Genomic DNA, 22,359 nt, shown 5'->3' with positions numbered 1-22,359 from the left:
ATTTTTGGAGCAGAAATTTCAAAAATGGAGCAGAACTAAAAACTAACTATATCTGCAATATAAGATTTAATTTTTCTGTGAAATGCCAAAAGTTTTGCCAAAAATGGTTGGAACAAACAATTCTAAATAAATTTCCTTCACAAATCAAAGTCCATTTAAATGTTTTCTGAAGTATCTTATCTCTGTCACTACTAAAACATGCATTACTGAAATGATGAATAAAAATTATTAGACTCTTTTCAAATTAAGCATCTAGGCAGCAATAATTTCTGCTGCTTGAACACCAAAATCTTATTCATCCTGATATACCAAAAAAAAAAGTGTGTGCAGAATATAATAAGGGTTTCCGTGAAAAAAAAAAAAAAGCTTCTCACAGAATTTAAAGAAATGATTAAATTTAAAAGCACAATGCAAAAAACGAGAAAAATATAAATAACTTATTTACTTAAACAATTTTTCAACATAATAGCACATCAATAGATTAAAAATGTTTTTTTTCCTGCTGTTTTCTCAGAGTGAAGCCCCTAATACAATATTTTCTATACGAATCACGAGTCACTTTCAGAAGTTCAGCATCTCAATGACAATTTTTTTAAAATTTTTCATGCCCTTGAATATAAGATTTTGTCTCTTATTCCATTAAAGTATTGGATGGACAGATTGTTCACTGTTCAAACAGACTTTCGTTAACACTGAACTTGTTAACTCTCTCACTGTCTACGTTACCATGCGCTAATGATAAAAAACCTTCACCAAAACTGGAAAAATTTTGAATTTTGGGCTGCTGCTTTCAAGCTTACAAAGTTTGAATATGTCTGCCCAATATCAAACTATCTATTCTCTGAATTGATTATTACTTCTTGTAATTCTTTGCATTATAGTGTAACCCATTCATCAAACATAATTGATAGTTCTGTTGGTGATGCAATGTTAAGCAACATCCCAGCAATACGTAAGGGAATAATGTACCATCCCAACAATGCACAAGAGGGCGCACAAAAAATAAGAAAGGGTGCAAACATTTCATTCTCTCCAACATGTTTTGGAAAGGTAGGACATTTATAAATAATAGGTATCTCACAGAAGTTATGTAAAATGAGCATGCTCCTATAGGACCTATATAGTACAAACTCCTTCCTTTGGCTATTGTTAAGAGCATGCCCCTACCCCTGCCAATGCAGGGGCGGACCGTGCGGCCATATTGGGCGCCAGTGTAGGTGGTGTACCAAATGAAGTTGAAAGGGTGAAAAAGCTTTGTCGACCAAAAAAAAAAAAAAAGGTGGTCAGTAGCACCAAAAATAGGTTCCACATGGATAGAGATATTTTCCTAGAGCCGTCCCGTTCACCAAACCTGGATTTTTGCGATGTGAAATCGTCAGGATCAGCAACCGCCGACGATAACCACACGACCGCATAGTGGCTGGATTTTAGTGGCATATTTTAGCTGGAATTTTTACAGATCCCGTTTTTTCCCAACAATGTCTGAAAAATTTCAGCAATTGAAACAAGTACACCAATCCCCTTTTCGCAAAAGCGTGTGTGCAATCTTGTGAAAAATAAAGCGAATTTACACCTTAGATATACTGTCTGAACGCAGGTTGGTAGCCACGAAATTACTGTTATTTTCAGTATATAACCTGCTGGACAAAAAATGTTCTCCGAAAATCGGAAAATTCAGCATATTCAGAGACTATACAGCAGGTTATACCAATAACAGTACAGGATTTTGTACTTCAAGGTAGTAGAACTACTTTCCAAGGTCACGAAATAACGCGATTGTGGTACACGGTGGGAAGTGAAAAAAAATTGAAGTTTTCCCCGGTATCTTTTTCCCTTTCCTCGGAATTAATGCGTCCTGTGAACCAAATTTTCACATGTTTCTATTTCCCAAATTCCGGGTATTTGACCACTACAGTGCATTAGCGGTACCTCCGTGAATCACAAACAAGAATTGGGGCAAATGCGCAGGGATTTGGCACCTTTGCGCACCATGAAGCAAGAGAACCATTTCGGTGCAATTGGCGCAGCTCTTGCACCCCTGCATATGGCCCCAGGTCGAGAACTACTGGGTTTAATTACCTTTAATCGTACTATCAGGGTTCATACAAAATTTCCTAAATAAAAATTAAGGAGTTTTTAAGGACTTTTTAAGGAGTTTCAAGCAGATTTTAAGGAGTCATGGCAAACTTCATAACTTTTACAGCAATAAAAAGGTTAATAAGTTTTATTAAGTTTTACAGCAAAAAAAAGGGCGGGGCATATATGCAAATTTATTTTTAATTTGCAAACAAATTTTCCCTCTTCTCAAAAATATGGATGTAGAAGTGGTTCAAAAATTACAAGTTTTGATTTGTTACCCAGCATCATAAGAATTCATAAAATAATCAATCCACATACATGCTTTCTGTTGTCACCAAAGTGTTCTAAAACCTTTTAAGTATTAGTCAAAAATATAACTCATAACAGCATCACATAAATTATAAAAATTTTAAAAGTGATATTCATTCCCCCTGCAATTATTCAACATAAAAACCACAGCTGACAAAGATTTTTCTTACAAAATTATTTATATTTGCAGCAACTCTTCAGGGTTCATACAAAATTTTCAAAATGAAAAGTAAGGAGTTTTCAAGGTGTCATGGGGCCACGCCCTCTCCGAAAAAAAAATTGCACCACAAGACAATAAAAGAAGCCCACATGTGAATTGATTTTCATTTAAATGTCTTTTTTCTTTAATTCCTATTTCAATGTTTCCAAGATTTCAACTTTCAGAATAGAGGGTATGATGGGTAGGAATTTCAGCTGCTGAAAAGGAAGAGATATGCCGTGACTATATGCATGAGTAACAAGCGACAAGAGAACACAAATTCGAACAGTAACAGAGCATGATGATCAGGATTAGGTATTGAGAAGTGTAGTAAGAAAGAAGAGAGAGTTGTGGTAGTATATAGTATTAAAATGATTTAAAGAAATCGGAAGTGATGTACTGAGTTTGCAATAAATTTTGTTTTTATCTTGCTTGAACTGTGGCCACTTCTGCCAGAGAGAGATACAAATACATCACCACAACAGGCAAAAGCCCAACGAGGTGGCTGAGAAAAAAGATGCCTATAAAAATACGGATGTCATATATTTCAAAAATACAGCAACCCAATTAAAAATGCAATTAATAAAAATTATAAACAATATATACACGTGATAAAATATTATATAATGCCCATAAAGAATGGGCAGATGTTAACCAAATAAGAGTTAAATCACTGTAAACTGTTCATGAAAATATGCTCATAAGCTACAAAATAACAAAATCAGATCCTTTCTATACATTGTTTTTTTTTTTCCAAAAAAGCCACAAAAAAGGAATTTTAAGAAAACTCGTCCAGTTTTTTCTTCTATAAGTCATGACAGCTTCACATGATCTGCATTTGTGAGAGTCAAAATTTTTTATTAAAAATTAAATATTGGGGAAAAGTTTATGAACATAGCTATACTGGGAGGAGGGGCAAAGCCTTCTTGCACCCTCGGCGGCAACACCCTTTTTCTTTTGATATCATATCTTGTTTATTTTGTCCCACTTCATCAGAGTGATATGAAAAGTGGCATTTGAAAGCACCAGCTTACTGAGGAATTTTACAATCTTAAAGCAACAAAAAAAACCAATGAGATTCATCAAGCACCCTTCCAAAATGGGTCAACTTCCCTCATGAGGGTCCCCAGCTTGGAGTCCCCACCCCATGAGTACCACAAAAAATTGTAATTCATATTCATTTTACCAACGACTAAAATCCAAGAGCCCCCAACCAAGGAGCGGGAAGTGAATATGCAGATTTTTTTATGGGCCTGATACATTGATTTATAGCAAACTTTTACTGCTAAAATTACAAAAGGATGAAGCTGGTTTTCTGTAGTTCCAAACTTCACTAACACATCACTAACTTCACTTCTTAAATATAGATGGCAGCACTGAAAAACCAAACACTACATATGCACTCAGACTGTCAGGCACACACATACACACACTTCCACCACAACTCCCTAGATAGTAAATTGCCCATAGATGGTAATAGACCTGAGTTGTGCTTGGTTTGAAAGAAAGAAAGCCCCCCCCCCCCCCCCCCGAGTGAGTGAAATACCTCACTCAACAATATGGGAATGTGCCGCGAGCCGCCGCTCAATTGAAGTAAGAATTTGGCATGAGCCACTTAATTCATCTGTAAGTGTACTGGCGACACTTGAGGCAGGCCACATTTAGGCCATGTGTTGAGCACATGTATGCTTTAAAATAAGGGGCTATTCAAGTATTACGTCAGCAAATTTTCAGCAATTTTTGACTCACCCCTCTTGTCAGAAAAAATCAGCAAAACTCTCACCCTCCCCCTGTCAGCGCTCTGCCCCCTTCCTCCTAATGCTTATTGGTGGAATCTGAATCTGGATTTATTTTTTTAATACACAAAATATTTTTTAAAAGAAACAAAAAATCGAAACAAAATATCTTTATGTGTTATTATAATCAATTTTTGTTAATTTCAATGCTATTTGAAGGCTAAGAACCCAAAATTGCTCAAGAAATTCATTGCGACCCTACCTCTCTAAGCCCTTGGTAACACTTCCCCCCGCTGTAAACATTTGGCCTGTGCGGACCAAATGTGGCCCTGGCGTTATGATGTGGCCTGTCCCTAAATCTATTTTTGTAACAATGAACCAAGTGACACATTTACAGATCGCTTAAGTGACTCATGGCACAATTCCAGACCATTTAAGAGATCTGTGGCATATTAAGCGATCCCTTGAGTGACATGTGACAAAGTTTTTTAGAGCATTGGTGTGCCATCAGTGCGGTTTTTACATCACTCAAGTTATCCGCGGCACATTCCCAGATTACTTAAGTGATCTGCGGCATAATCACGGATCACTTATATGACGCGCGGCATAGCTCCAGGGCATTTGGATCCGCTAAGTATTTGAAGATCACTACAGTGGCTCTGTAGGGGACTCAATAGGGAGAATGTTAGTTCAGGTGCCCACAAACTAGTGAAAAATTTTACTCATTTTTCGCGCAGCGAGTAAGACGCCATTAAGAATATTTCATATTTTTTATAAAGGGTGGTTGATGTCGTAAGAATCATCCAACACCCACCCCCCATCATCAAGTCAGCAAATCGAAAGTGGTCCAATAGTTACGGGAATACCTCTCTTGCAACTGAAATAGATAAGTCAGCAAATCGAAAATCCCCCATCCATGCTGACATAATACTTGAATGACCCCTAACAAAAAGATACCCGAAAGTTATTTTCTGAAGGTTATAAAAAGGTGGGTTCAGCTATAGTGTCTGATCGGCTCGTCTTCCCCCCCCCTCCCCCCGTAAAACCCCAGACGTGGCTCAGGCTGTCACTTTTAAAAGCCGGGTTTTAATAGCAGGTTTTCTATGTCGCGTGCAACGTGAATCAACCAGCGTGACACACCATCTATTCATCAATATGAAAAGCAGTATGACTGTTTTCTTACAGAGCGCAATACGGCTAATGACAGCGCTTTACGTTGAGCGTGATTGGCAGACTGCTTCTGGAGGAGTTAAGCGTCGTGTGCCGCGCGTTTCAGCAATCTTCTCTTCATTTTCATGTTGTGTCTCTTTCCTTTAAACCGGAGCATGCAGCCGATAGAGTAGATGATGCCAGGGTCATATACTACACTGGTGTAAGAAATTAAGAGAATTTGCAGACCTGGTCGATTATCTCTAGAACTGCTGTACCGATTTTAATGAAATTTGATATGTACATACATTGATACAATACAAAACAAATAACCATTACATAATTGTAATACACACACATGATCGTGCATAACACTCATTGGAGTCGGAAGGTATGAAACAGCGGTTGCAAAATAAACAAACAGATGGGTTAATAGGGGGTATGGTCCCCTCTTACAGATAAAGATAAGACGAAAGAAAATAAAGAAAAATTATAAATTGATTAGTTACATGCTTATCTGGCTTCGAAATCTTTTGCTATCTTCCGTCCATCTTTCCTTTTCTCCTTGCAGACCACTGATCAATGCCTCAGCAGCTAACATTTTTCGTTTACATGAGTCTGCATCATCTTTGAGAGCCTATAAAACAGATATTAATAAATAAGTTTACACAAAAAACTTTGTTTCTGACAAAAAATTCCTAAAAAATTTTAAAATCTCGACCACAGAAAATCTCAGTATTACTGGGAATATTTTTCAAGTGGAAGACCAAAATATAAAATTTTTTCTAGGCTCCTATATAAAACACCTAATCATCAATACATTTATTTAAAAAAGAACTTTAACAAAGAAGTTAGCACATCAAACTTCAGCTTGATCATTCATGATTAAAATTCCAGTTTGGACATGGATATAACCATTTAGAATCAACATTAAATATGTGTGTGTCCTGGTTTCTTTGAATAAAATAACATTGAGGTAACAAAGATATGAAAAGTTAGATCTTTCAGAGCCAGAATTGAAACAGTTTTTGAAAACTTTGAGATATTTCTCACCTAATGTATGTTGTACCAACTACTACTTCAATTCTAGTACATGCACCAAGTACACATTCCTCTGCAGAATTTATAACAAATCAGTATATGGCAGAACACGAGTGCACATGTGTGTGCGAGAGTATATTTTTGGTATGAACAATCCTCATTTCACTTATGAGTTGAATAGCATTACTATGTCAGATGCAAACAGGATCACTGATTTCAGAATTCTCATTGACGAATGGCTTCGTAGACTGGGAAAAAAAGTAAATTTTTTTTTCAGTATCAACCATTTGGTAGGAAATCTTAAAATTTTAAGAGCACTTGATTGTATACAGTTGAAGATCTTTATCGAAAGGTTGACCACGGCTGCAACTAAGGGAGGGAAGGGTTGGGGGCTCTGGTGCCCTGTGCACTAGACCAAGAAGGGCAATGAGTTTACTCTTTCTTCATTAAAAATTATGAGGAGGGGGCACCAAAATGGATACAGACCCCTTCTCAAGTAATAAAGTAAAATTTTTGTTTCTAGTTGCGGCCCTGAAGGTGACACAAAAAAGAGAAACTTAGTTGATTGCGAACAAGAACTCGTGTTAATGCTTAGTTTTTATATTGAGATTTCACTCAATTTCCATAAAGTTAACCTAAAGCCATCTCAACAGCATCATGGGCATGCCTTCTTGGACAAAAAAAGGTTTTTTGAGACCTCCCCTACTTAGCTATAAATACTTGCCTACCAATTTGTACATGCTTACTATCATAAGAATTTTAACCAGGCCTCCCCAGCACTTGAGTCTCCTGAATAGTGGCATCATTGGCCTCGAGCAAAATGATTTTTGTCAATGCCCCCCCCCCCCTAAAAATGTCTGCTTATCAATTTGAATATTGGATGGGGGGAACAGCAAAATCCCTTGAGTGCTTAGGACCTTCATATGGGTAAATCCAGCCATGGTTACAAAAACAATTTTTGGCTAAAACAGTGTACTAGCAACCATAGGTAAATCTCTGTGTCTCCTCACAATTTTTTTAAAGTCTTCCAAAGTGCAGAGTCTGTCAACCATCTTCGACAATGCACAGAAAATTATGAAAAGACATGTAAATTTTTTAAGAATCACGCTTCTTCGAGACAACTTTCAAAAAGACAGTGCAAAATGTATAAAATACAAGATCCGGCGTAAATAAGTCAAGGTGAACCGGATGGTTTAGCTGCACTGTCCATCATTTTTAAAGGGATTTGTTTACATTTTACTGTTCAATGCCAGTGTAATCGTTTTTGACAAAAGAAGCACAGTTTGCTGAGTATTGTAAATATTGTTTATGCCTCTTCATGCCTTAAAAATACGGAAGACAATTGAATGCTATTGGATAGCATCAGAATCACCAAACCTAGAATAGGCCTATCTATCCTTCTTCTGTTAGTTACTGTCAAGACTATGAAATAATAAATACAAAATTATTTTTTCCATCAAGACAGAAGTTAATGACTACTCTACTTGTTGAACCCTCCAACTAAGCAAATGAAAAGTTAATAAACCAAATAGTCCATGTACACCCCAAAATAACCTTAAAAATGATACAATTTCTGCTTTGGCAGAATCATTAACTGCAATCTACAACATTTGTAATATTTGGCAATATATCGATAATTCCCAGCTCAATTAAAATCAATTACACAAATTTCATTGATAGGGTTTGGTAGGAAAAGTAGGACATTTTACCAAAAAGTAGGAGTGCTGAATTTATTATTAATTTTTTTTTTGGTGATATATCCTTTTATACTGAGTTGCTATATTTAGGTGATTGTTTTTTTATGTATATTTTGTACGGTAACATTTTCAAAAACCTTAGGTAATAAAAAATAATATCTAACTTTTCCAACTTGTTTCTGCACCTCCTATTATTTAGTGCCCAGTGCAATTGCACAGGTCACACTTTCTCAAGACAGCTACTAGGCTCCCTCATAGCCATACAATATTCTCAGGGTATGTATGGGTATGTATGTCCTCAGGGTATGTATGTCACCCATGGTAGATGGGTGACAATTGAATTACAGAAGGTGGGGGGGGGGGTGAAGCCCTGCAATGTCATTAAGTGGGGTACTGAAACAGAAAAAAAAACACCTCAAATGTGAAGTATTAAAGTGAAATATAATAGAAATGTGAAAAAACTTTTAAAAAATCCAGTACAACTCTTTGTAAAGACTGGAATTAGGGTGGCTTTTTTGGTAGTTTAGTTAGTTCAGGGCAAAAGAAAAAAATATGGTTCAAAAGCCCTGTTCACATGTGCAAATATTGCAGTAACATTGGGAGTTCTAGCCCCACTTGATGACTTTTTTTCCTTCATTAGGAAAGAAATGAAGAGCAGTCATTGGGGAAAATTCTTGAAGTGGGTTTTAAACCCGCTTTTTCTATGTCCCATGTGAATGGGGCTAAAGGGTCCATAGGTAAAAAAATGTTGGTCTAAAATACCCATAAAAGTGTTGATAAAACTAAAAGAAGTTCAAACTGTATCAGTTTCTCCCTGAAATGAAAAGCGTTAATTATATACGTGTACGTCAAATAAAAGTGTGACATACTTTTTTATTGGCCATAGCTGCATCAAACTGTTTTTGGACAACATCCAACTCAGCTTGTTTTGCATCGAGCCTTGCTTGTGCTTCTGCAAGTTCTTGCAAAGCTGCCTGCTGCAATTTATTCTGTTTCTTCAGATTTGCCTAGAGAGGAATGGATGAACATGAATACATAAATATGATTCCGCACGCTTTGGTTTGATATAATAAAGAGTTTTCAATGTTTATAGAAATAGACATAATATATATATATAGGGCTACAGCTAGCCATTCCTGTGCCCTGTGCAAGAATTTGAATTTAGGCCCATTGTGGGCCTAATTCAAAGTGCACCTTGTGCGGGTACATCTGGTGCACCTGCCTAGTTACGACCATGTGTGTGCGTGTATATATATATATATAAATAAAATTTATTTTCTGCCTATGTGGGTGTGTTCTCTATACAAATCACAATTTGATGTATCATTACCAAATTTTGCATATATACCAAACGGGACCCGACTTGCTGCTTTAAAAGTTTGTCAGAGCTGGGCAAATGCAATGATGACGTCACTCTCCGCTACCATACAAAGGTTTTTAACAACAGGATGTTGCGAAGATATATTTTGGAAAGAGGAAAAATTCACAGCATTCACCCGGAAAGTGAAAGGACGTGGGTTCGATTCCCCGCAGGGGCAGAGAGAGAGAGAGAGTTGAATTCCCTTTCTTTCCAAAAATATGTCTTTGCATCAGCCAGCTGTTAAAAACCTTCGTATGAATACCTTTATATGCTAATATAATCAATTTCTGTTCATTTCAATGGTATTTGTAGGTTAAGAACTCAAAATTTCTTAAAAAGAAATTCATTGTGACCCACTCTCTAAGCCATATATGGTAAACCCTTGACCCAAGACCAAATGTGGTCCTGGGGGTTATCTGATGTGGCCAGCCCCCAAACCTAATTTTGTAAAAATGGACTAAGTGGCACATTTATAGATTGCTTGAGTGACTCGTGGCACAATTCCGAAGCATTTAAGCAGAGTGTGGCACATTTTCAGATCACTCAAGTAAGCCCTTGGCACATTCACAGATCACTTAAGTGACCCGCAACACAGTTCCAGAACACTTAAGCAATCTGTGGCACATTTAGAGATTGCTTGAGTGACATGTGGCATAGTTCCAGAGCGCTTAAGCGGCTCTGACACATTTCCAGATCACTTAGATCCACAAAATATTTAGAGATCACCAAAGTGGCTCTATAGGGGACTTATCAATAAGTGAATGTTAGTCCAGGTGCTCACAAACTAGCGAAAGTTTTTCTGGTTTTTGGCGCACCAAGCAAGACGTCATTAAGAATATTTTTATAAAGGGTGGTTGATGATGTAAACATCCTTCAAACCACCCCTCCTCCCTTGTCATCAAAAGTCAGCAAATCGGAAATCCCCCCCCCCCATCCCCATTGATGATGATGTAATACTTGAATGATTTCTTATGAGCTGATAAAACCTGACGAGTCATTTTTAAATATGTTTCTGCCCCAAATTTTAAAATATGGTCAGAATCACTTATAACACATGCATGGATAAGTGAAGGAGGATACCAGAGATGCCACTGTACTTTAATTTACCTGGGTCCCGGGTACTCAAAAAATCTGGGTCACTTTTAAGTGAAAGTGAATCCCTCTCAAAAAAACTTATCTTGAAAAAAGTATGGTCTCTTCCCCATAATTCACTGGTATCTCCATGAATTTTTTTCTAGCATGGCCCATGTCTTTCATCACATACTTATATCTCTTCGTTGAAACAGAATAGCGGGCCATGTTCTGGGTAGAAGGAGGTATCTCTGTGAATCAAATGATTCATTTCTAAAAACATGTCCTATCTAAAGGTTCATTTACTTTCATTATCTACTAGTAGGAAAAGCTTGCAAAGAAGCCAATTAATGAGAATTTAACATACAGAATGTAGCACATATAACAAATCTAAACCAAATATACAGTTGATCCCACTTATAACGTTCTTATTTAGAACATTTTTTCACTTAGTACAACTGATTTTCATGGTCCCAACTCTAAGTAATTCTTATTAAGATTTCCTGTTTGAAGAGTTTTCCTGCTTATGTTTTTTATGACAGTTTTTTGAGAAGTGTTATAAGCAGGATCCACTGTAATTGAAAGTTAGAGCACACATTTATATATTTACTAATAAATCAATCAATATCATTTCTTTAAAAAAATCTTAGCTCTTTCAATAATATCTTCTGATTTAAATTTAAAGAGCAAATGAGATTTTCTCTCTCCCTCAGTACACCACTATCTCAGACATTTATCTTCCGATTCTTTCTATTCATACGGGCAAGGAGATTTCCTGGTAAAATAATTTTATTTTCCCTCCCAGTGGTCCACCACTGTGATCTTTCAGCATTTAATAGCCACATATTTTCACACCTGAATATGGGAGCTACGTCAGATTTGTGTTGATGAAACTAAAGTGTGTTTGTGTGTGTGTGCCCAGCATTCAGCATGTTTTGTGTCCAGTAGGTGGTGCCACCTGTCTAGGGCTGCAACTACAGTAAAACCTCGATAAGTTGTCACCTCAAGCTATCAAAAAATTATGACGGCTTAAGCGGAGTTCCATCAGTGTTATAAAAATCGTATAAATTTAAAGTAATATGACATTTATTAAAGTATGAATCAAAATAACAATATCAATAAAATTTATAGATAGTGAAAGAAAAAATAATAGCAATTTTTTTTATCTTTTTAATCTCTTATTACTTACTGTGGTGAAATGTGCTGTACACTTTGATTTACAGGACATTTGGAAAAAGGTGACTACCACATAGCAGCTAGATGACAAAACTGTGAATATTCAAGGTAAAGTTTTTACAGATTCGTTTTATTTAACGTTCTCAGAAAATGTTTTACACTTTGAACAAGTGTTTCTAATCCTTCACGATTTTTCAAAAATGTGAAAGTACCGCAATTCCCGATATGTAACCGGAGGGGAGAAAATCCGTAGGGGAGTAAAAACTCCGAAATTCTCTGAAAATTCTGTACACGACCCCTCATTAAGGGAAACTAAATATCTTCAACAACCCCCGTGTATATCAATACAATACAGTATACAAAGTAGTAAAGGGCGAAATTCTGTCGGATGCGCTCCACATTTTCGTCTGACGTGTGGGGACAGCCAGAGGATTTCCCTTTACACAGACAATCCGCGTCTCGGAATTGTTTATACCATCGTCTAATGCTCTGAACGGTAGGAAGTACAATACCAGGGTATTGTCACATTAAAAGCATGATGAACAGTTGTTACTGACTCGCACTTCGTGAAGCTTAGAGCACAACAATTTGTAGCTGTTGTAGTTGCAGACAAGCTACCTGTCTGCAACTGCGTGAAACTTGAGATTTCCCTCTTTCTACCTGTACATTATTCAATCAAAACAGATTAAAAGCTGAATAGTTATGATTTTTTCAAATTGGATGATTCTTAATGAAACACCCTGTATATGAAATTAAGAAGTAGTAAAATTTACACATAGAGAAAGTGATACATTTAATTTTTTATAGAAGTAAAAGAAATTAGAATTCGACCTAACAATTGCATAATTAAAAAAAAATTTTAACATGTTTTAAAGACAAATATACATTTTCTTCCACTAGTTCACATGTTTTAGCCAAAAAAAAAGCAACCTATAATTCTGACCCCGAATTTTGTTGAGAGATATTTCACCAGTACTTGCTACAATTCCCTCGCAAACAATGGAAGAAATATGCCACAAATATCATTGGCTTTGGCAAACTTCACACACTACAGCAGAGACAAGTTCATATTCTTTAATAGATTGCAATCCCCCAATATGATTTCAAAAAGCAATATATATATATATATATCACACAGACACACACGCGCGCGCTCATATAATACAAATTAGAACTCTTATCCAGACTACCGATGGTTATCAACCTCTCCCCCTTCCTGCAAGGGCTTTATTTGCTTGTAGTGTCAGACCACAACGTTCTGAAGACATCTCTCTATTGCAGGGTCTAAGTGTGTAACCAGTAAAAGAAAATTTTAATTTGTCTTTGGAATGTGTTAAAAAACTTCTTTGAATTAAACCCAAGAAAAGGTCTTTTGTGAGTCATAGTTGCATAATTAACAAAAATTTTACTTTGAGAGGCAGAACTTCTTTGTTGACAGCATAAAACTCTTTCATTGCTTTGGTCCACAGCAAAAGACCTCCTGCACTTCCAGAAGACTTTTTTGCATCCTCTTTGTTATAATCTGCCATCTCAAAATAAGGATTCAAGAGTTCAATCGTTTCTGCGGTGATCGTGTCCTTTGGAAAGGACTTCAGCATGCTTAGAAATGAAGCGCTACTCATGACCTAAAACAAAGAATAAATCAACATGTAGTCAACTTTACAAAACTATTCAAAGAAATAGAACTGCAAACAGATTATTATTTAGCTATTATTATGAACATTAAAACAACTAACAGCCATATTAACTATCTAAACATCAAATATGAAAAAGAGGCTAGAGATAAAAAAAAGAAGAAAACAATTTTTTTTCGCCAAAGTGGGAACAAGGGAGGGGTGGCAGGGGGCGATTTCCAGCTGACAGAAAAGTTTAGGTAAAACAAAAAACACTTATAGAACTTAAATTTTTTATAGTGAACGGGGAGAAAGAATTACATTCCCTTGAAAAAAAATCTTAATTTTAGAAAAAAAAAGCCACAGTTTTCCTCCCTCATTATGTGAATCAACATAATCACAGTACAGAATAACAAGTTTGTTTAACCAAATATGTAGCTCAATCATAAATACAGTAATAGCATAACAACTATATAATGAATGAAGCAATACTGTGTTTAAAAAAAACAAACCTTTTAGTTAAAAACTTTCTTCTAATACACATGCTATCGGCAAAGTATTATAGATCCAGCATCAGCATTCAAAATCATTGGCGCTCCAAGACCAGTGAATAAACAATCTGACCACACAGAAAAAAAATTGTGATGGTCCTCAGGACCAGTAGTGAAAAACGACGAAAGTCAGTTTGACACCTAAAAATGTCTTTATTTTTGCTGAATATGATGAAAAACATGCATTTATGCAAAGGTATTTTGTTTTAGTTATATCGTAATCAATGCTACTGTTTGAATCTTAGAAAAAAAAAAAACTATTCAATATATTATACTTTCTAAGTAAATAGATTTTGCAAAATATTTTCTGAAAATGAAGTTTAAAAAGAATGGCTCTTCAGAGTCCCATACTTATTCATTAAAAAAGCCACAGAATCAACCGTGGTGGGTTTTATAAGGTTTGACTGCAGTTCTGATTGTTTTTAGTAGTTTTTTGCATTCCCTTGGTAGTATATCACTCTTCTAAATAACAATATATTTGGGAAGATAAATTATTATTAGGCCAGGATTAGACTATAAAACTTTGATAAAGGTTCATTTATTAAACTTGAGAAATGAAACCAACAAGCATATCGGTTAATTCGAGCGAATGTAGCCAATGGAGTTATTGGTCGTTTTTTTTAAATTTTTCTAAAAGAATCTTTTATTAAATGTTTATAGTGCAATCTCTGCCTTATTTAGAAAAGATTTTTTGTTTAGGTTCTTGTATTCACTGGTCCGTGGGACAAGTGACTTTTTTTCAATTCTAATGCTGCAGCATTTTATAGAACATGGGTTTGTAACAGGTGATCTGTGACAGTTTGTTTTTGGGTTCTCCATGATCAAATGCCATGGAACCTTTAAAAGAGATTTTTTTCCTGGAATTCCATGGTATTGGATTATTTGTTTCTACAGGACACAGTTGCTATTTTCAGAACCCCAAAAAAACCTGTCACAGAACACGTTAGAAGTATTCTTTTTTTTTTAAAGGATTTTTGTTCTGGGGTTCTTATAGAAGAAAACTTTCTTGTTACCGATACTTGCAAAGTTGTTTTTTATTTTAATTTTAATGGGATAATATTGTTAAAAAAAATCAGACCACTTGGATGACAATAACATTACATTTTTTCACATCAAATTTTTTAACTAGAAGCTCCAGAAGTTTATAAATGTCATTTTCCATGTCATCAGAAAATTATAAGTTGTAAAAAAAACTATTTTTAAAATTCATTCATACACTAGAAGTGAGGATTCTTGAATTGCAGAATTTATGGTACACCTAGGACCAGGGGGGTGGCTTAACCAAGGATGCAAGGGGTACGGTGCACTAAGCTGGCAGCTTAGGCTGTACTTAAGCATCAAATTTTTTTCAAATTTTCTATAGTAAAAACTGAAATGACATCACACTTTTCAACCATTACTTGACGATGGAGACATTGAGGAAATGGATAGGGCCACAGACCATAATACTTAGAAACAAAAATGTACTCTTTAACAACAGGCAAGTGTGCATGTTGGTGCCCCCTCTCCTTCCCGTGATTTTTCTGGAATGGTAAAATAAAGGCAAAGGAAAAATTCGGCTTCTTACTTGTCTCGCTCAAGAGCACCAGAAATAAATTTTTTAATATATTTCTTAAGGAAAGTCACCTTGTTATAAAGTGAGGCTGACAGAGCTCCAGCCCGAGGGCCCAAGATGATATTTCTCATTTTTTTTATTTTTTCACACTATAAATTAACTATAGTAGGGAGAGGGGTGTGAAAAATCTGGCCTGAGGCTGACCAAAAATCCCAGCCTAGGAGCCCTGCTCTAGAATATGGGGGCCCATGGCATGAACAGTTATCTGGCATAATTTAGAATGGTATAATGATCCTGAACCAAAATGCAGGACAGCTTTAGAGAAGTGGGATGTATGGTCACTTGACATTTTGTATGGTATTACTAAAAAACCAGTGTCACCTGGACAAAAGTCTTGTCAGCCCCCCAGCCAGGGTTATCCTTAGATGAACTCGCATAGCAGGGACCCAGGTTTGAGCCCCACTGTCACCACAGTGGTGGTCGGCTGAAGTTGGTTTTCTGTGGTTCCCAAGTTCAAGATGCAAATGTGAGCCGATCTCCCCTTGAAAAAGTCTCGCCACAGAAGGCAACAGGCCTACAAACAGTACAAATATTCAATCGTTACACTTCACTCACTTTTGAAGTATAGATGGCAGCACTGAAAAATCAGACACAAAACTAGATACGTGCATACACTTACACTTCCGGCATAACTCACTAGGCAGTAAATTGCCCATGGCGATAGACCCAAGTTGCGCTCAGTTTGAAAGGAAGGGTTATGTCCTTAGGTGGTGGCACATGAGCCTTTGCAACCAGGTGGCAGGTAAGCTTGAGCTGCCCTGCTCAGCACCATCTTATTACATGGGACTCACCTGGACAAGAGGACCTCATTTGCATAGGGGGTTTCTACAATAAGATCTGGCACAATGATTTATGACAATAAATATATAAATTAAGAGATGGTGCTTAAGCCCTCTTTCATTTTGCCCTGGGGCTATCATAATGTTTAGATGGCAGTAGGAACACACATTCTTAGAATAAATATTAGAGTTTTTCCATAGAACAGCCTCATTATCATCAAGGGTTCTGTGAGAAGTTTATATACGTTGGAAACCTGTTATAGAATGCCTAATAATTTTCCACGGAAGTATGAAATAAAAGCAGTATTGAGTAGACAACACAAAATTAACACACATACCTACTATAAAATTTACACAGATTAAAATTTGAATTTTTCAACCCCATTATAATTTACATTAACTATATTTATAATTATTTTAAGTAACTGGTATTTTATACCTTGCCTCATTTGCATAGATGTAATATAATTGTGGATTTTATACTTTGCTAGATACATGCTGCTCGTCCCCTTGAAAAAAGACGGTTAAACGTCTATCTAGGGTACTAGGCTAATTGTTTTTCTAGGCCCCTTTGGTGAATACTCCTCCATACCTTTGATAAAAATACTGTGGGAATCAAGGACCCCCTGAACAAAGTAATATCTTGTCATTAGAAAGTGTTTTAACAAGGAAGTATAATTCTTCATGATCAGAAGGGTCTCTCACTTAAAAAAACCTGGTAGTTAACCAAGTTATTATGTAAACTCTTCATGTTGCATAAATATGCTTTAATGTTTATATAGCTTGCATTAATATAAGTTCAGAATTCACCCATGGAAGTCAGTCTTCTGGAGATCTGAGATGACCTCCCTTAGAAACCTTAGATTTGACAATGATCAAACTGTAATTGTCAAATTTGACAATCTCCAAACTCAATTTGGAGACCTTGTGATCAACATTTTATAATAAAATTTATAATTGCTTTATTAGTCTTAATAAGTCATTTCTAGTACTTAAAAAGTCATTTCTAGTACTTAAAAAGTCATTTTATTCTAATATTTTTCTCCACTGATTTTCAGAGAATGTAGTAAAGGTTTTATACCTTCAAGCTCTCTTGCCAAGATGGCTTTGGACACGGCTTTTCTGGGTCTTGCGAAATAGTCTCCATATTATTTCTAAACAGAATAAGAACACAGTCCATGATTCTTGTAATCAGATGAGGTGGCTTCTTCAGGTTCTTTATTTCTGCTATATCTGCTGCTTTGATTGTCTGTGAAGTAGAAAGATGTTGCATGATGGGACTCAAAATTAAATTAGGAATCAGCAGTTATTATACATTATGGAAGATTAACATGTAGGAGAGAACATTTTCAAACATAAGTAACCATGTTTTCAAAGGGAAAAAAAGTTAAGTTTTCGTCAAATGTGTTTAAAATAACTATGTTCGGATGGATTCATATTAATTTAATATCCCATGATCATTATTTCAAACACTAAAGTAGTAATAAAAAAAATGAGCAAAATAAAAACAAATTTGGATAGAATACCAAGTACAAAAAAATATATATTTCGATCCACAAAGATCAAATTCAGATAAGGACATGGTTATTGGGTGTTTCAGTGAGTAATTTATTTATGATAAACTGAGAAAAGCAAGTGATTAACTTTTGCATTCAGAAAACAAAACTTATTTGTGTGACAAGTGAATAATAATTTTAAATGTGAAAATGCTTGCCTGTGCTTCACAAAATTGGTTAAACAAATTCCCACTGATAGAAGCAACAACTTGCACATGGTGATGGAAGTTTTAAAAGCTATGGAATTCCTTATGAAAAAGTTGCTCTGTGAAACATAACACCTACGAGTATAATATAGTTCTCTAGCTACAATAATACAGTCATTCTTAGACTCGTGGACTATGCTTGGTATGGAACCTGTTCCCTAGTTGAACTGTTCACAACTTCAAGTCATAGCAATTTGGCAAGAATTTATCACTTTAATGAGTCTTTCACTGATATTTTCAAATTCATTGTCTTTTGAAAAGCATCCAAAATCATTTATAGACTTTTATTAAGTACTTTCTTTCCAAATATTTTTATGAATAGTGAAGATATGTCAAAACTGTGATGAGAACGAGTGTCAAAAGTCCTCTTTTGCAAAATGTCACAATATATAGTCCACGAATGGCTTCAAAATTATTGAAAATGCATTCAAAAGATATATGAGGCAGCTTGTAAAAATTCTAAAAAGTCTGAAATGGCAAATGTTGATCAACAAAGAACTTATCAGGATCTCAAATTTGAGGAGGCTGGGCATTGCAAGGAGATTTTAGCGTTACTGGGAGCTTCAAATGAGCACATCTAGTGCCCCTTTTCTCGCGTATGTAAACAGGACACATGTCTAGGGCCCAAAAATTATTTGACATATTTACTTTGTCATCTTGTTTGATTCTTGAATAATGTTTGTGAAATTGTATGAACTGCGACAGACAGTAAAATAAGTAAATGATACAGCACAGTGGTACCTAAACTTTTTGAAGCGTAGCCCCCTTTGACCAAATAAATAATAATTTATTAGTGGCTCCTATATACAAGGACACTGTGATTTTTTGCTAGTAAATGTGCTGCCCCAAAAACATTTTTCAGAATGCTTGTTTCAGCTTTAATCAGGCGATATTGACTTTTAACAATATTCAATATATTTTTTTAAATGTCATATAAATATTTATTTTGTTGTTTGATGTACTTAGTATTCCTTATACAAGATGGAAATGTAGCGAGGTGTATGCTCCTCTGATTTTTGTATACAAGGTGATTAAAAAGGAATGGTCCAATTTCAAAATAGTTCTGTACTTGAAATTGACCACTAACAAAAATTTTTCATAAAATGTTGACATTTTCTATTTTATTCAAATATATTACTTATCATTCTGTATTTTTAATTTTTAAGGAATATACAATTTTGAAATCGGGTGATTCTCTCTGAGTCACCTTGTATAAGTATTAACTTCATATATTGATTATTGTAAGAGTAGCATTTGGTAAAATTACATTGTGTGATACATGATAATTAGCTGAGTAAAGATATTTTTTAGTTTTGACATATTTTTAAAATAAAAATGAATTTCTTATTTGGACGTTTTTATTTTGGAGAATCTCTCGCAAACCCCCTCCCCAGGTCGCAACCCATACTTTGGGAACCACTGCTATAGCAGAATGGAGATGCTAATAATTTTTTGAACACAACGTGCCTCTGTTGAGCTTCTCTTTATCTGACAAAGATAATTGGTTAGCTGAAAGGTGATTTCCCATAGGTTTCAATGGAAAATTGTTCAATTTATTCTAGGCACTGCTCAAAATTGAAAGGCAAATTTTCCATAAAATGCAACAAAAAATTTCATAATGGCAGCATGCATTTTACTTGAGAGCAACCCCCAGATACTTTCATGTCAAACAAATTTTCAATTACACAACTTTCATTTATACATCCTTTTGACACAGTCACATACAGATCATATAGAAGGTGCTCTGCAACACATGCATCACTAAAATGATAATAAATGAGTAATCACCTCAAGAGCTGTCTCAGCCTCTCGTAAAGCAGGCTCTGCAGCCTTGAGTTTATCTGCCGCAATATTCTGTTCCTTTGTTATTCCGTCAACAATAATCTGAGCTTTATCTTTTTGAGCTTGGACAGCATCAGATACAACTTTGGCAGCTGCCTGTTTTTCGGTCACTTCTGCAACCACCTATAAAATTTTTGATTCCTTTGAAATATTTTCATAAAAAATTGCCAACCTCTCAGAAAGTGTAATACAAATTTGCCAGGGATAAAAATGTATGTTCTATTGCACAACATTGGCTCTAACAAAAAAATGAAAATTAATCCTGAAATAAACAACGATACATACTATTTCAACCTCTGCAGTTGATTTCTCTAAATCCTTTTCTTTAATAGCCAATTCTTGCTTCAATTTATTCACACTGACAGTTGCTTCCTGAAGTTTTTGAAGGCCACTGTTTATTCGCTGTGAAAGCTGTTCTATCTCATCTTTTTTACTCTTGTAAATTGCTTTATAGCCATTGATGAAAGACAAATAAGACTTTGGTGTGACATATGTTTGGCGCCGGAATCTGAAACATTTTAGACCATTGATTGCCTCACAATTGTGCTGCGATTGAAAACTTTGCATATAAGATAAATGGTGTACAGACACCAAACGAGTTGTGTACATAATTTAAAATAAAAATATTGTTGGTTTCTTATCATCCTGTAAATTTGCCTTCATTCAATTACAGTCGAATCCTGTTTTAACGAATACTGTTATAACGAAAATCTCATTTTAACGAACACTTTCTAAATCCACCAAATAAGTTTACATAGAAACAATGCTAGGTAACCTGGAATTTCGTTTTAACAAAGTGATTCCTCCGGTCTCTTGCCGTTCGTTATAATGGGATTCGACTGTATGAAGATGTTCATTTCAACTTCGGACCAGTTTTCATTTTTTTTACAATGAGTCTTTAGTGTTTCATGAAACTTATTTTTCGATTTTGAGCCGCACTTCGAACAAATTAAACGATTCTCCATAGAGACCTATGGGAAATAGGTTGCATTTCAGCTAATGAAGATTTTGGTTAACGAATGTGATTCAAGAACAAATTATCTTCGTTAGTCAAAATATGACTGAAATTGAAAAACATGGGGGGAAAAAAAACTCTGGCTATAAGATGTAGTAAGATGTACTACCTAAAAGTAGTTTAAATGAAAATCAAGAATCAGAAAAGATTCGATGGCAGAGAGTGCGTCTGTTACGATACACAATGATGAAGAAAAAACACCTTGTTACTTCTTACAAGAAATACAGCAGCGGCTGAAGATTATGTTTGATAAGTATGCCAGATAATATAAGAAACAGTGTTTTTAAACGTAAGTGAAATATGTGACAATTCTTCAAAAAAATTACCAGGTTAGAATAAAACTGTTTATTCATAGATAAAGAACATTGAAAGGTGATGCTAAGGGGCTGTTCAAGTATTACGTCATCATCGATGGGGGGGGGGGGATTTTCCGATTTGCTGACTTATTATGACAAGGGGGAGGGGGGGGGGTTTGGATTTTGCTTACGTCATCAACCACCCTTTATGAAAATATTAAATATTTTTAACAGCATCTTACTCTGTGCGCCAGAAATGAGATAAACCTTTCTATAGTTTGTGGGCACTTGAAGTGACATCCTCCCCATTGATAAGTGCCCTACAGAGCCACTTTAGTGATCTCTAAATTTTTCGCAGATCCAAGTGATCTAGAAATGTGTCCGGGCTGCTTGAGTGATCTGGAACTGTGCCACGCATCAGTCAAGTGATCTATAATTATATGCCGTGGATCATTTAAATAATCTGAGAATTTGCCGCTGGTAACATGAGTGATGTAGAGAGCACTGGGGGCCACTTAAGTGCTCTAAAACTACGTCACGTGTCACTCAAGGGATCTCTAAATGTGTCACGGATCCCTTAAGTGTTCTGGTACTGTGTCCCGGGTCATTTAAGTGTTGATGTGATCATTGTTCACACATGAAAATGTGCCACTGGCCGCTTAAATGTTCTGGAATTGCACCACGGGACACTTAAGCGATCTGTAGATGTGGCGCTTAGTTCATTTTTTTTACAAAATTAGGTTTGAGGAGGGCAGGCCGCATCAGATAACCCCCCGGGGTCATATTTAGTCCGCGGGCAAAGGGTCTTTATGCGATTTATCATTGTATGGCCTATAGAGTGGGTCGCAATGAATTTATTAAAGATAAATTTTGCGCTCACATAGCCTTCAAATAACATTGAAATTAACAGAAATTAATTATAATAACATATAAAGGTATTTTCTTCCGAAATTTCAATTAAAAAAAAAATATTTTTTTTGCATTAAAAAAATAAAATTTTGATCATGGGAGGGCGCACGAGTCCCACTATGCCCCCTCCCTCTGTTATATCTCTGATCCCACCAATATA

The 22,359-nt window shown here is 35.6% G+C and overlaps 1 protein-coding gene across 1 annotated transcript in view; it reads right to left on the bottom strand.

Moving 5' to 3' along the window:
- The window catches only part of LOC149078585 (dynein axonemal heavy chain 8-like), a 294,865-nt gene that overhangs the window by 60,354 nt on the left and 212,152 nt on the right, over positions 1–22,359 (bottom strand). The window contains exons 61-66 of the mRNA XM_089241134.1: positions 20,265–20,487; positions 19,926–20,102; positions 17,457–17,624; positions 13,227–13,442; positions 9,080–9,217; positions 5,982–6,109 (exon numbers count right to left, since the gene is read on the bottom strand). Coding sequence (XP_089097260.1) covers positions 5,982–6,109; positions 9,080–9,217; positions 13,227–13,442; positions 17,457–17,624; positions 19,926–20,102; positions 20,265–20,487 — 1,050 coding nt within the window. The remainder of the gene's footprint in view (positions 1–5,981; positions 6,110–9,079; positions 9,218–13,226; positions 13,443–17,456; positions 17,625–19,925; positions 20,103–20,264; positions 20,488–22,359) is intronic.

Source organism: Pholcus phalangioides, unplaced genomic scaffold (genome assembly GCF_987345545.1).
Source record: "Pholcus phalangioides strain wild (caught in Gottingen) unplaced genomic scaffold, Ppha-v1.0 ptg000013l_1, whole genome shotgun sequence".
Taxonomy (NCBI): Eukaryota; Metazoa; Arthropoda; class Arachnida; order Araneae; family Pholcidae; genus Pholcus; species Pholcus phalangioides.
Note: the sequence above shows the minus strand (reverse complement) of the source record. Positions and strands in the feature narration are given on the sequence as shown.